Source organism: Stegodyphus dumicola, chromosome 2 (genome assembly GCF_044657685.1).
Source record: "Stegodyphus dumicola isolate Sdum_Otavi_A_Nest chromosome 2, ASM4465768v1".
Classification (NCBI taxonomy): Eukaryota; Metazoa; Arthropoda; class Arachnida; order Araneae; family Eresidae; genus Stegodyphus; species Stegodyphus dumicola.
This window is the reverse complement of record NC_140769.1, coordinates 37,882,583-37,898,980: the sequence shown is the minus strand read 5'-3', so window position 1 is coordinate 37,898,980 and position 16,398 is coordinate 37,882,583. Positions and strand designations below refer to the sequence as shown.

Genomic DNA, 16,398 nt, shown 5'->3' with positions numbered 1-16,398 from the left:
TAAGAATCGTTACACAATAAATTCAAAAGATAAAGAGTAGTTCCGGACTAATAAATTAAATTAAGGTTAACTAGGTTGACTCAAAAACCTAACCGGCATTATACTTATTAAATGGACAGTATTTCAGCAACTCCGTGTAACAGCAAGGACAGATTCCTAACATGCACTAGCTAGCGAAAACTACAAGATTCACCCATTTAAATACTAACTTAACTTTAAATTTGCATTCTGGAAGGAAATGCGAGGGGGGAAGAGCTTCAGGAAAGGTGTCAAACTTAAAATAATTTGTTATGCAAAATAAGGGAAATCCTACAACAATCAGACATTCTATGATCACATAGAGCATCTGCCACCGCGTTCCTACAACTGCATGAGCAGTAGGTGCCTTTTAGATTAAAGCTGTTAAAATATTTGGGAAACACACCATGATTTGTAAATACTTGATTCAGAAAGAACTCTGAGAAATGTCTCTTCACTGAGATTTTGGGAAAGAATTTAATTTGGTTCTTCCAGTTACGCCATTAGGATTATGTAATTTCGTAAGATCTTGCATTCAATTACACAGTTTAAATAAATTTCTAATTTTGCTAATTCGCCATCATTTTCGTTTTCAGGGAAACCTTGGTGCCCTCAAATACAATCCGAATAGAGTTCAAAGCCGCTATTCTGTGGAGAACTTAAATCCCACTTAAACACTTTAATTTTGACTTATAACACACAGACCAGTTCCTAAGTCATCTACAGATGATTTGCACATCACACCTTCAAGGTACAGATTTTGAAGCGGGGACCACGTAGTTCTAGTGGCTCCTTGATTGCTCTGAGTCGAATAAGCTTCGGCGCCAGAGTATTCTGACCCGTTCGGGACATATGCACAATGCACCTAATATAGCCCACCGACGCGCAAAACACAAACAGTATCACTGCAGTAATTACGTGAAATTCTGACTTAGAGATGTTCAGTCATAATTCCACGGATTGTAGCTTCACAACACAGGCACATCTCCCAAGTGTCCAAACCTGCAGTTCCTTAAGTTAAAATAGGCCCGTGTGTAAGTCAGTATCATTGTGGTAATTACTGCCACAATGTATTCGAAATTAGGTTTTAGATCCTTGCACATATCCTGTGTATCGTGTTAGAGAATACAAAATACCATTTTTACAACAATATAATTTTATTTAGATTGTATTTACGTGCACCTTCCCGCATCTAAGGCTGATTCAGATGGTGGTGTAAATGTCGTAAGTGGTTTAAGCCGATCTTCATTGCTAGGTAGTTAAACCTTGCTATGTCACAAAATTTGGTTTAAGGATTTTTGGCATAAAGTTTTCAAGTTTATACCGACTTGGTTTAAGAGTCGACCAATCATAGTGAACAAGCAAAGTCTATAGACAGATCCACACATGCGCAAATTTAGCTTTTGTCATTGGCTACAGTTTGCAGCCTTTCTTGTTGGTAGGAACAGAACTCCTGCATTTTATGCCTTATGACTATGCCTCTATAACATTTATACCACCGTCTGAATGAAGCTTTAGATTCCACTGAACATACTTGTGCTTTACACAAGCTGCGCGTGTGCAGTGACAAGATATTATTACAAAAAACACTTGGCAAGTATTGCCATCCGTTGAACAAAATAGAAACCTATTTCCAATAATCATAATGAATGCTACTAACAAAAGGTTACAGCTCACTGCTCCGCCATCACTTGGGGTTTGTGGAATGTACAAAACATTACCATCATATTGCAAATATTCCACCAATTTTATCAGTATATTGGCATTTGTTTATTCACACGTTTACTGCGATTATAGATATGGAAAATTCCATTAAAGAGGTAGCGAAGCTCTTGTTTATATCTAAAGGACTCTCAACTTCTGTCTTTTTCTACAGACAATTCGACAGATTAGAGGCAACAAAAGCTAATATAAAACTGCCAAAATATGGATTTATTACATTCAGTGCTGTATAAAATACGCTCAATGATACTATTTCACTCAAACCTTGATGAATTGATAATTGATAGGACTCCTGAAGGATGTAATTCCTCAGCAGCAGCAGATGAATAATCCATATCTATGTCCTGAATAATCCTGTCTCCCTTCTAGTTCTAGAGGTGGCAACTTCTCACTCTAGCTCAGTAAATCGTCATCATGATATCCTAGACTTTCTTATTTCCACTTTTATTGGATGTTTCTACTGAAAACTCATGTGCTAACTTTTGCTTGTTTCTTTTCCAGATACAGTAGTGACGATGAAATGTGCACCTACTATATAATGTACTACATTAATGCTGATCGAACGTTGTCCAAGAATATCTGCTTCACAAGTGGACCTCCTGACTACTATTGGTCCACTGATTCAAACATTAACTATGTTCCTTGGAGTATAGACATAAGCGCTAGCTCATTAGAAGATTAAAAGAAATTTTGAGCGCTTGAAGTTTGGAACTAGAGAGTGGAATTTTTGTCACCGTAAAAGAAGCAACTTCATTCAATATTGTTTTGAAGAAATTTGGTGTACAACAATTTCTTCCATTCTCAAATTTTTAAACTTTGCTGTCTTGGTTTCAAGGATATTATTCAATTTTTAAATAGTTTCACTTAAGGATATTTTACTGTAGTGGAGACAACTATGCAAACTTCAGTAATGGTGACTTAACATTATCTTTAATAGTACTGTATACTTAATCGCTTTGATCTCATTTTCTTGTGAAAATAGTGCTACTTTAAGAATGATAACTGCATAGCATTTGTACTTTCAAAACCTTTTGCTTAAATGATTTATTAAAGCAGCATATTATTTTAATGCATAAGTTAGAGACTTGTATTAAAAAGGACTGGGAAATGATACTGCAATCTAAAATAGATTGTAATAATTATTCTTATAACAGTTTCGAATAAAATAAATGAGTTAAAATAATTAAAAATGGAATATGCACACATTTCCCTTTCATCCCCCCTTTTTTTTATATTCTAAGGGTATATTCTATCACTAAGAAATGAAGATATTTATTTTCCACTTTTTAAAAGTGCTAAGAAAAAAAAGTATTAGTCTTCCCTATTTTAGGAATAATTATTTTCTTAAATTTGCTCATTTCATAATAGTTGCATAAATAATTCGTAAAGACAATTAGCATTTATTTTTCCTTTCTAACTTATTAGAGTGAAAGTACTGTGTTCCATATATTACTTCCATAACTAACAAAATAAGACAGTTTTACAAGCATTTTGATTTGTTTTTGATGTGATATATTCTATATTTAAAATAGATGCAGCAGGTTCTAAGGAGCTTTCTTAGGAATACATGTATTGTGGATGCTGAGTCAATACATGGGATAATTTAATAACTTAAATGATAATTGCAGAATGGATTAAGCATATTTTAGTTTACAATAGTAAAAGAAGACTTAAGGATTAGAATATCAAAGTGAAATCTTTTTTATTTACATTTCTTTGGCTGTCAATATACAGAAGCTTAACATCACAATAACAAAGCTAATATTATATGTAGAGGGAGCTGCTACAAATGATATAATATATATCCACCTTTAAAACAGATATAGAATTTTGCAATGTAATTTTATATCAAATTGTTGGGTAGGGGATTCATAAAGACTGCCACATAAAGAGAGGTTTGCTATTTTAATTATAAAATAATATGTTTTGTGCACAAAATCTTGAACTATGTAAATAGCAGTGAATAAAGGGGAAAATATATACAGTCAAAAGTCGTTAACCCGGACTCGTCGGGACTTCGGCGATTCCGGATTATAGATCATCAGTTTAAATCTGGTAAGATGACATGCAGAAATTACAAAATTAAAAATATGAAACCGTAATTTATGAAATAAAGAACAATTATGATCTAAAGGGTATCAAAATTAAAAAAAAAAAAAAAAAAAAAAAAAAAAAAAAAAAAACTTAATATTTTTTTGTTTACTTTATTAAACATTTCTTTCAATGTAAGTCGTTTAAGTTGCTTCCTTTCATGTGATAATTCTTTCTCTTTAATTCTATTAAACAGATATAATTTCTTGTTTAGTTACAAAGTTCCGCTGTTCAAGTCCTATAATTGCTTTAAATCATATCAAAGACGGAGTACATCGACATGAAATACTACATTTAGTAAGGAATTATAAGCCAAATAAAATAAAAACATCTGCCGTGAAGATAAGGATAGTGCTGACAGATCAACTTCCAATTCATTACGCGTCACAGCGTTTCCCCCCCTCCCCCGCCGCAGAGCAGCGTGAAATTGATAAACAGATTTCGGATTTCGAAACATACTTTCGCTTTGTAAATCCTTTACATATTAGTAAATATATATCAGAAATTCTATTTGACATAATCGAAAGTTCAAGCTTACTTTTATAAAATTGCTCTAACAATCTGCAAAAAATAATAAGTCGGATCCAATTCGAAGATTAAGGAACAACGCAATCTGCAACATTAACTGAATTAGATAATTTTAGCTTACCTTTTACCATCCGTTATACATTAAACGCGCATGCGCACACATATATTTGCAGCCGTAAAGGTCTTACGCGCACGCGTAAATGCCTATGCGCATGCGTCAAAGTTTGTAGTTTTGAGGTCCGGATTATAGATCATTCCGGATTATGGGTGTCCGAATTAACGACTTTTGACTGTATAAGAAAAAATTTTAATAAAATTCGAAAGATTTCAGATTTTTAATTACGGCAAAGGGTTTTTTTTTTTTTTTTAACATTTTTTCTGTTACATTTATTTATTAAATATCACGTTCTTCGCACTTAAACCATAAGATTCAGTTCAAGAGCGATATTGCAAAATAGTTTTAAATTGAGCATATCTTTAGAATTTCTGATATGCGGTCTCACGAGCTGGAGATAAAAATGTTTTTTTCTGTACAATTTTGCTATTGCTCGCTTTGAAATCCTTGAGATTGTTAATCAAAAATTCGTTAGATTTACAAAATATGAAATCAATAATATAACAAATTTCAAATTTGGGCTTCCACATGCCCATATTCACAGTAGGATTACATTTCAGAACTGCAGAATATAGTTTAAAATATTATTTAAAACAATTCAGCAATCATAATACTATGGTGGTTAATAGATAATATTAGTTATTTATAATGAATAAGACAATATTGAATGGGTTAAAGATGATAAAACTGTGGAACACTTAACTGACACAAGCAATTCAGCAAGTAAAATAATAAATAAAATAAAATAATAATGGATAATACAAAAGAAGCAGTTTCAATTAATATAATTTTTGCGCAAAACTAAAAGTTTTAACATATTTGTGAAATTTGCATGATATACAAAACAACATTGAAAAGTAAAAATATCCAAATTTTCTGTTATCATTTCTTAATAAAGAGCTCAGTCTGTGAAGCAGATGGACATTCCAAATAGCTTCATGCAATATAAAACATAAATTGATTATAAATATCACATTATGCATGTCCTATTAATTACTTTTTGTATGTATTTAATCATTAAACATATTTGTAGATTTACAATAGGTTTAGTTCTGCTTAAAGTTTTTTAATTTATACATAATATTTAGAAAATACTTTTTGCTACATTATACAGATGTTGATAATTCAGCATGCAGAAGTTCAGACATGCAGGTTATTAATTGTTTTCTACACTATATTTAAATTAACACACTGCACACTTAAGATAATTATGAATTTTATAATGGTATTTAAAGGGGCTAACGTCTCATGTTTGGATGAAAATGATAGTTAATATCATTCCAAGAAAGAAATCAAATGTTATTCATTCTTTAAATAAATTTAAAGATGCTCACAAACACCAAAACACATTTAAAAAATCATTTTATTTTACAAAAAAAAAAAAAAAAAAAAAAAAAAAAAGACCTTTTATTACAAAAGGAATATAGATGGTATAATAATATGTAGAAGCACTATGTGTATTATTTTTTTTTTTAATATACATTGTTCTCCATCTAAGCTTTAGCAGCTCCAGATGAGCCCATTCGTTGTGGATCCTGAGAAGGATAGTGAATGGCAGGTTTGGATGGTGTACTTGTTTCTTCAGATGCAGTTGTGGTAGGCTGTGAGGGTAATGGAGGCGGAGGATAAGAACCAGGTGGTCGTAAACCAGGAGGCATAGTCACAGGAGGAGGTCTCATAGATACACTTCGATGTCTCATGTATTGCAATGAAGGAGGAGGAGGTGGTGGCAATGTGAAGCCCATACCTGTAATGGGAATAGAAATTATATATTAAAAGAGACTCTCAAATTAAAATCACGGTATTTGAATCTAACATAACGCTACCACATCCATATCAATTGAGATTTAAAATTGAAGAACTAAATTATCTTTTGAAAATATTACCAATGAAATTTAAACTACTTTAAAACAAACTATTCAAATATTAAGACTACTCAAAATAATTACTTTTGCAGGATTCTAATTTTAAAGCATCAACACTAAAGTATTGCATAATTTACGCAGAAATTTAGGCCTACTTATGGTAGTTAGAAAAGGAACATGTTAATTTTAAACAAAACTGCAACCTTTGACTGGATAGACTTTAAGTAAAATTCTACCAGTTTTAAGGGGGATTTAACAAAGATCCTGGGTATTTTCAGCATAGACAGCAAACACAAAATAAGCATAATGATATCTATTGAGCAAAAAAGCAATTAAACAAGAAAAAGATATACCATTTTTGAAAATGCTGGTAAACCTGGAGTGAAATTAATGTCATTAATTTTAGAGAAGGCACATTATTATGAAAAGAAAGGATTCAAAGAAATCCAATTTTTCACCTGGAGGAACGTTAAGGACAATTTTAGCACAATCAAAGTCAAAACTGTGATATATGACCGACAATTATTAATGAAAATTTTATAGTATCTCCTTTTGGAGGCACATGATTACTGTTGAATTTTAATTTCTTTAAATCTGATTGATATATATCAAATCATAAGACAAGAAATACTGAAAATTCCTTCATAAAAATCAAAGAAAAAACCTTTAAGAACCAAGTAATGAATTTTATCGGGATAGATGCAAAAAACGATCTGAAATATGAAGATGTAGGGAACTGAAACAATTTTGTAAATGATTTATATATAAAATGGGAAGACAACATGGTTATCATGATTATTTTTAACCGCAGAATATTTTCTATAATGCAAGGGTAACTTTTTAAAGGCTTTATAAATAATTATGTGAGAAATTTTTATCAATGATAAAAGATTTCAAATGACCAAAATCCTGAAAAAGAAAAACCTTCTGAAGAATTAATCTTAACAGCCTGATAAGCAAAAGAAGATATCATTACGTCATTATAAGTTTCATACATGATTTGAATATGTGGAGGCAAGTAAACAGAAAATGGTTTATGATAGTATATCAAATTTATTACGATTAATTAGAATAAAAGTTAACATAATTTGTTTTTAAGCAGTTGTATAATTTAAATATATTAACTGCATCCAAGAAAAATGGTAATGAGAAACTGATAACACAAAGCACAATTTTTAAATGTATGTAACAGTATGTTGTTAACAGTGGTGAATAAGAAGCCCATATTGTGAATTTAGTTTAAGTATTATGCTAGCAAGTTATTTATTTAAAATTTTATTCACTTAAAAAAAGAATAACATACCAATTGGTGGTGGACCTCTTAACATTGCCATAGGAGGAGGGTATGGTGGAAGAGGTGGTGCAGAAGACAGCATTGATGGCGTAGGAGGTAAATTGAAATAATTATTAGCCAATTCTTCAGGAGGTGCTGGAAGAGCTAAAAAATATATATGCATATTTTAATCTAATTTAGAAAAAAAAAAAAAAAAAAAAAAAAAAAAAACACTGTACTAATAATAATAATAATAAAAAGTTTATTCTTGTCTTAGAAAACACTTAACATGAATATACTGCATTTCTTCAATTACATTACTTTTACCTATACATACATCAATATAATAACAATATTTATCAGTCATGCTACATTATGGTCCCAGCTCGGGTATCCTCGATATTAGGTGGGAAGTGAGTCATGCAAATCCTGCCAAGAGGTCCCAATTTGAGAGGGCAGACTTTCAGCAAGTTTCTCTCCAAACCAACACTACACTGACCAGTCCAGGTCATCACTTCCAGTGGTGGGAATATAAGAGCCTAGACAACTGACTGGTCATCAATCTGCTACCCACCAGGATTATACGGCTAACTAAAAGCTTATGCCTGCTAAGTTGGAGGCTAACTAAAAGCTTTACACAGGAATTATGCCAACTTTCTCAGACTGGGCCAATGGAGATTTGGCTCAAGATATTTCTCAGCAAGATAAATGAAACCTCCAGGCTTGTGTTTTTATACCCTGGTACTGAGACTGCCACAGTAAAAATCCCTGCTAGTACAGTAAACAATTGCTGAAAGGGGGGCAAATAATATCCCAAGTGCAAAATATACAAGCCATTTCATTATATAAGACAAGTTAAATGAATTCTGCAAAGAAAGAAACAGTAAAGACTGCAGTGAATGAAAGAAATATCAAAATGCAGTTTCTAAAATTCTGAAATAGCAATTTTTCTTCACAGAAGGCATCAAGATTCAGGTCATCAAATACTTATACTAAAAATAACAAATAATAATAATATCCATCATTAATGCGCATTAGCAGAAAAGGCTAGAAATTGGTTTCTCATACTCTTATACAGAACCAACAATTGCAACACGTTGCAATCTTCACTACTGATATAAAAATGACCCTTTTTTGAACACAGAATCACAGGTGATGAAGTTAAGAGTGCTTTATATTCATGATAAAAAATTATTCATCAAGAAATGCATCAGTTTGTATTGTTAAACTAGAAAACAAACTAAAATGTGTCGTAAATATATGTTTAAATCTGTCACAATTTAATGTTGAATTTCAAAACATTTTTTTAAATTTTAGACTATTAGATAATGCACTGTTTGCAGTTTTTCAGGTTATATGTTAACTTTTGCTACTTATTAATATTGTACCCACATGAATATTAGTTGATTAAACTAAACAGGAAACAGAAAATAAGGTAGAATCAGGAATCTCAAATAAATGGAAAGTCAAAATTTAAAAAATATATATGTGATATTTTAGCAGTCGTGAAGCCTGGCATCAGTGTTCAAGCATGGCTTTTTGCAGAGTGGTAAGGAGAAATCCAATGAAGACACCAAATTGATTTAGCTTTTAACTGTGCATCTTTACTCTGTATCTTTAATTCAATTATCACTGTAGATCATTTATTTGTTACTAAATAAGAGTATTTAAACTTTAATGCGTCATAACTTATTCTAACAAAGAGAGCAAGTGCAGTAGCGTAGACCCTAAAGGCACAGAGAGAGGAAAGCTTCTTCTGACGCAGGGCATTCGTTATTTATAGTAGCGGTTATGTAATAGGCTAGCAAATTCTAGAAGGTACTGGTCTAGAGGGAAGATCCTGAATTGCAGAAAGTTAATTAAAGGTTGCATGTTTGCGAAAAGCAAAGCCATCGTATTTTTTTATATTTTACATATATATATAATAAAATTAAAATTTTCTTTTCAGATGCTTAACACATTTAATACTAAATTACGTTAAATTTACAGTCTTTGATTAATATTATTAAATCTATATAGTAGAAATGTCGGGATATTCAATACTTATTATTGATTAATGTTAAAATATGACCATGAATGCTTATTACAATGGTAATGATTGAAGGATACCATTTAGAAATGCACTGAAAATTATATTACCTTCAGCAATGGATACCAACATAATTCTCTACAGTATAAACATTGTATATTTTGGTAGAAAGACTAACAAAAGACTTTAGACTTTACATATAACCTTATTTATAAACCTTATACACCTTACATATAATACATTTAAATGTTATATATATTATTATACTATACAGTTCAAATCCAAACTTGTGTACAAAGATGTTTAAGACATATTCCAAACACATCTGTACAACAAATATCTAAAATTACATTCTCAGTTGCCGCCATAGCACCATCTGCCTAGAATGTACCTAGCACAGTAATCTAATACGCATCAGATTTCAGCAAAGGAAAAAAAAAATATCACAGCCTTTAAATCATTTCTAAATGGTATCCTTCAATCATTACCATTGTAATAAACTATGCAAACACTACTTCAGTTTTTCAAACAAAAAGAAGTCACTTGGTGACAGGTCTGGTGAATATAATGAATGAAAGAAAAGCTGAAATCTACATTCCTGAATAGCAATCTGGGAACTATGAGCCCTGTGAGCTAGAGCATTGCCATGCAATAGAAACATTTTACTGTTGAGTTTTCCTCGATATTTTACCTTTATGGCTTGTTGGAGCTAAATCAATAGGTCAGCATAACCTGGCACATAATAACAAACTGTGGTCTGTCTCTTCTTGCCAAAAATAATGACCAAAATTTTCCTGCAGACTTCTGGATTCTAAACTTATGGTAGTTAGATGTATTGTGTTTTCACACCATGCTCTAGTTTCATTTCTGAGCTTCACCCTGAAGCCATGCTCTCTCCTCTGACAGGCTATGAATTAAAAACTTTATTGGCATTTATAATGGACAACTGTTCTTGAAGGCATTTCATGTAGTGTTTAATTTCTCACATCAATGTTCTGAGAATCCAGCAGGCAAAGACTTTGATGTCTTCTATATTTCATGCACGAATTTTTTGCCCCAATGCTCATACTCATTTCTGTAACGAGTTGAAAAACCATCAATCATCTAACTTTCCATAACGCACTTCTCGATTTTAACAAACATTTCTCCACACCCTGCAGGCTACTCTGTGTTCATCTTCTAGTGATGTTCTTTCCAGTCTAAACATAAGAACCCACCTTTTAATGGTGATAAAGGAAAATTGCTGCATCACAATAGACTGCAACCATGCTTTCACAAATACATGTTATAGCTTCTTTTGTCAAGAACTCAATTAATGAATGACATTTGATATTTTCAATATTAAAGGACATTACTTATTGATAACATTTGTTAGCTTCTTAATTTTCCATATTTTGATCTCACAACCACTACGTCATATTTTAGGTTTATAACTTATCATATGATTCTCATATATGAAGAACATCAATATGCAGTCTTCTCTTCCATACAAACCTTACTGAAATTTGTTTCATTCTACTTAAAATTATCTTAATTGATAAAAAATTTAAACTATTCAGTAAAATTTGGGAAGAAAAAGGACAAAATTCCAAAATAACAAGATTTTACAAAACTGGCATGAACATAACAATTTAATTAGGGTAAGCTGAACTTTGGAATTATTTTTTTACTAACATGATAAAAATATTTAAAAGTGTTTTTAAAACACTCAATACTTTCAGAAGTGTACTTCAAATTACGAAAGTTTCAACACATCAGAAACTGAACATTGAAACATTATTTTACAAAGAAATGAGTTATTCTCACCATCAGGTAAGCCTGGAACTGGTTCCAGATTCTTAGGTTCTGCTTCTTTAGTTCCTCCAGTACTTATTTTGGCTTGTGATCTGCCCCATTTTATTGTAAGTCTCCTTCCACATAGAATTAATTTATTGAAAGCTTTCTCTGCAGCTAATTCTGCTGCATTCCTTGTAGTAAACTGGATAAAAGCACACTGCTGTTTGCTTAGTAATGTAATGGAGCGTATTTCTCCATACTGATAAAAATGATCTCTAAAATTAAAAAAATAAAAAGATAAATAAACTGCTTAAAACTTCAATAATAATGTAATGCAATTTCACTCTAGAAAAAAACGAACACTCTGTTAAATGTTTTCTTTCTTTTTAGCTGTTACATCATGGTTAGAATATTTTGTCTATTTGTAATGGTGTAACGCTTTCAGTGTCAGGCAATGTTAGTGGCAACTAGTAAGCTATAAATATGCACACTCTCAAACCATACAGAGTAATTTTCCCTTTGCCTGGCCAAAGCAACAGCAAACTGTTACATTAAATTGCAATTCTTACTCACGCCTTTTCCCATTTAAGTGACATTATGTATTAAAGAGAATAAATATTGCTAAGGTTTTTAACTTGACTTTTAATGAAATCATATACAGTCCATAACCACATGCTATCAATATTTTGGTCCTAACCAACCCGAAGAGATATCTGTAACTGTGGATAATCTTATATCATTGAGTAGGAAACTTGGTTGTCTATGCATGACTTCATTGAAAATGAAGAAAGCATATTATTTCTAGAAATGAAATTTCAATCACTATCTGGAATAAAGTGATCCTTGGATGAACTAAAATTGCAGTACTTTAATCTACCAGCAGAGGTGACCATAAAATGGAATCCTATGAAGTCATTGAAAATCTAGAGGACAATCATCAAAAAATGGAGGTAAGTCTAAAATACCTTCTTTCAAAATTAAAAGTTGATAAACATTTAATACAACAAACTTTTAAAACAACAAAAAATATTGCCAGCATTGAATAAAACTATTGAAAATATTAATGTTAAACTGCCTGAAATGCCTATACCTTATTTCTCTGGAAAATATCAAGTATTTCATTATTTTAATGCCAATTTATGTCTTTTATTGCTGAAAATAAGAAACTAAGAGACACACAAAGGTTGCTCTTAAAGAAACAAAAATAAAGATGCATATTAATCATTCTTTCAGAAATTAGAATTATGGTATGAAAATAAATGAGCAATAGTTGAGAATTGTATATAAAATAAAGAGAGAATTCAACAAGAATTAGCTAAGAAACTTTGCTGGTTATCAGATAACATTAGTGCAATCTACTCGTCTTGAAGGCCTCACAGCATGACCTCGATAAGCTATCTAATGCAATATTAACGATATTCTCCTTCAGAAGACTGACAAAGATACTTGAAAGCAATTTCAGCTGTTTCTAGAATGCAAAGATATAAAATTACTGGAAGAATTTTAAAGTTTTCTTGAAAATCAAACTTTGGCACTAGAAAATATTCATAAAATTATGCCTATCAAACTTCCGCCAACCTGATATAAGTGCAAAACTAAAACGTTTTATCATAAATTTGAATAATTCCAACACACACAAAAAAATTATCCATTGTAAATAAAGGAAATCATATTCTTTGTAAATGTAATGCATTCAAATATATGATTTTGAGAACAGACTCATTATTGTCAAAAATAACAAATTATGTATGAATAGTAAAAAAAAAAAAAATATTCCAGAGAATGCAACTGAAACTTTTCATGCAGCAGCTGCTTCCAAAAACTTAATTCCCTTCTCCACAGAGACAATGATCTTTGCTCTGTCTTGGTGTCTTGGAACTGTGCTAGTGTTAATAAAATAAGACTATGCCTAATTTGCATAAAGAATTTATGAATGAATACTTAAGCTTAAATCACATGGAATCTGTTGGGCTTGTGGATAAATGTGATGCTTGTTACTACATTCCCATCACACAGTATACAGCCCAGAGAAAACTTCACCTTGATTAAGAGTTGTTTACGGTGCATCATATAAATCATCCAGTAGCTATTAAGTTCAATTCTATTAAACAGAGGAACAATTCAATACAATTCACAATTAAAATGACATTGCTGAACAAATAGTTTTATTAACTTTAACTGTGAAAATTTGAAAATGCGATGCTGATTTTTGATGCCCCAGTTCAAGTTTATAGGTTTGAACAATAATGCATGGTACTACTAGTACGTCATTCTTAGCTATAAGAAACATAAAGGCATTGGCACCAGACAAATACAGTCAAAAGTCTTTAATCCGGACTCGTCGGGACTTCAGCGATTCTGGATTATCGGTTTTTCCGGATTATAGATCATCAGTTTAAATCTGGTAAGATGGCATGCAGAAATTATAAAATTAAAAATATGAAACCGTAATTTATGAAATAAAAAGCAATTATAATCTAAAGGGTATCAAAATTTACAAAAAAAAAAAAAAGCTTTATATTTATTTGTTTACTTTATTAAACATTTCTTTTAACGCACGCATGCGTAAAGCATACATTGCACATAGTCGAAATTAGAAAATTGCAACCAGAAAACTATTTGATGTGTATTCGTGATATTTATAATGGCGAGGAATTTGATTTAAAACATATCAGAGTACATCGAGATGAAATACTACTTTTAGTAAGGAATTATAAGCCGAATAAAATAAAAACACCTGCCCTGAAGATAAGGATAGTGCTGATAGATCAACTTCCAGTTCATTGCGTGCCACGTCCCCCCCCTCCCGCAGAGCAGCATGAAATTGATAAACATATTTCGGAATGATTAGAGAATCAAAGTATTTGCCTTTATCCATTTTTTGCAGCAATTCCACTTTTTGTTTGATGGACATCGAAACATACCTTCGCTTTGCAGATCCTTTGGTAGCTCCAGAATTGGAAATTCTTTTTCACATAATCGAAAGTTCAAGCTTACTTTTATAAAATTGCTCTAACAGTCTGCAAAAAAATAATAAGCTGGATCCAATTAGAAGTTAAAGGAACAACTCAATTTGCAACATTAATTGAAATAGATAATTAGATAACTTTAGCTTAGCTTATACCGTCCGTTATACATTAAACGCGTATGCGTTAACGTATTATGTGCATGCATTAACGGATTATGCATTGACCCATGTGCAGAAAGTTTGTACCTTTGAGGTCCGGATTACAGATCATTTCAGATTATGGATGTCCGGATTAAAGACTTTTGATTGTAGAGGCATTTTCCCAAGGCTGCTACTGTCACATTTACAGATTTTTACACAGATAATATACTCAAGGGCATAACTACTTTAGAAAAAGCAAAAGAACTTCAATCTGAATAAGTACAAATGCTTTGTTGTGGTGGTATGGAGCTACATAAATGGGCATCCAATCATCCCGAGCTGTTGCATGATATTACCACAAAGGAATATTCCTTTGAGTCTCAAGAAAGTGTAGTGAATATGCTGGGAATGCTCTGGAAACGGAAGGATGATAACTTTATTTTCAAAACAACTGTGAAAAATTCAGACTGTTTTACTAAATATCACGTAATATCTGAAATAGGTATTCCTTTGGGTCTTATCAGGCCCATAGTAATGACAGCAAAAATATCCAAGCAGAGATTACGGTTACACAAACTGGATTGGAATGAGGAATTAACGTTTCTCCTATAAAGCCTGTTACAATTCCAAGTCTTGAACAGTGTAGAGCCGACTTGTGTCAAAGGTAATAACAGCTCTACAACTAATTATAGATGACATTTATCTGTGGTGTGATTCTATTATTGTTTTGGCATGGATAAAACACTCCTGCAGAGAAGCTCAAAACTTCTGTGAGCAATTGAATTGCTGATATTGAAATTTTAAATAACCAATTCAAGTGTGGTCATGTTGCCTCCAAGGAAAATCCAGGGGACATAATATCTCGAGGAGCAAAATGCTAATGAACGTTTGGTTAATTCCTTGTAGTGGTTAGGTCCAGAGTTCCTCAATCAACAACTTTCATTACCAGAATGCATTCCTTATTTTTTGGACAGGGAGAACTAAAACAATGATCAAATCCAGTATTGACTTATGAACATTATGAATAAACATTTTATGGACTTTTTTAAAAAACTTTGCTATAACCTTCATAAACTAATCAAAATTCTCATTTTTATTTTTACATTTATTTTAAATTGTAAATCACAGGACATGATGCAGACATTTTTCACTCTACATGAGAAGCAAAAAACTGAATAGTTTTTTATATGAAAAGCAAAAGTAACTGCCTTTAATTCGGAAATTAAGTTCTTTGACGAGGTAAACCTATTCCTGCTCAGTGTAATTTAGAAGGTTTTAACCCTTTTTATATGATAATTCTCTTAAACTTATGCATTAATTTTAAACACCAGTTAATTTTGCCTTCTAATCGCAGAGTTACCGTAGATATTTTTGAATATTTTCATATTCCAATGTCGACACGTTGAATTGCAAAGTTTACTTCATCAGTTGTGTATGAAATATTAGTCCATTCATGGCAAGGGCTTAGCTCGTAATATTATTCATGCTTGTGTTATTTGTTTTAAAAACAATCAAACTGCAGCAAATCAGATCATGAGTAATCCTCCCACTGAGCGTGAAACTCCAGCTTCCCCCTTTCTCAATTGTGGCATTGACTTTTAGGCATCGTTTCATATTTCATTCAAGGAGCAACACAAGTGCATTTATCCTAAAATTTATGTTGATCCTTTTATATATTTATCCACAAAGGCAAAACATTTGCAGCTCTTAAGTGATTTTGAACGAGAAGAAGGAAAATCTCTTCCATCATTACAGATAATGCTACAAATTTTAAGGGGCTTATACAGAATTAAAGTGTTTTCAAAAATTAAACAGAAACCCAGATGCTATTTCACCTCAGAGTCTATAGCTTAGAAATTACTTCCTCCTAAA

The 16,398-nt window shown here is 31.6% G+C and overlaps 2 protein-coding genes across 4 annotated transcripts in view; one reads left to right on the top strand and one right to left on the bottom strand.

Moving 5' to 3' along the window:
- LOC118185580 (peptidylglycine alpha-hydroxylating monooxygenase-like) overlaps positions 1-2,816 on the top strand; it is a 70,445-nt gene extending 67,629 nt beyond the window's left edge. For all 3 annotated transcript variants that reach the window (XM_035355459.2, XM_035355462.2, XM_035355458.2), the window contains one exon: positions 2,242-2,816. In XM_035355459.2, coding sequence (XP_035211350.1) covers positions 2,242-2,422 — 181 coding nt within the window. In that variant the 3' untranslated portion in view covers positions 2,423-2,816. The remainder of the gene's footprint in view (positions 1-2,241) is intronic.
- A 609-nt stretch (positions 2,817-3,425) lies between these two features.
- Positions 3,426-16,398, bottom strand: part of LOC118185579 (pre-mRNA-splicing factor RBM22) — a 38,065-nt gene continuing 25,092 nt past the window's right edge. Inside the window, exons 7-9 of the mRNA XM_035355457.2 lie at positions 11,448-11,692; positions 7,643-7,777; positions 3,426-6,221 (exon numbers count right to left, since the gene is read on the bottom strand). Coding sequence (XP_035211348.1) covers positions 5,968-6,221; positions 7,643-7,777; positions 11,448-11,692 — 634 coding nt within the window. The 3' untranslated portion in view covers positions 3,426-5,967. The remainder of the gene's footprint in view (positions 6,222-7,642; positions 7,778-11,447; positions 11,693-16,398) is intronic.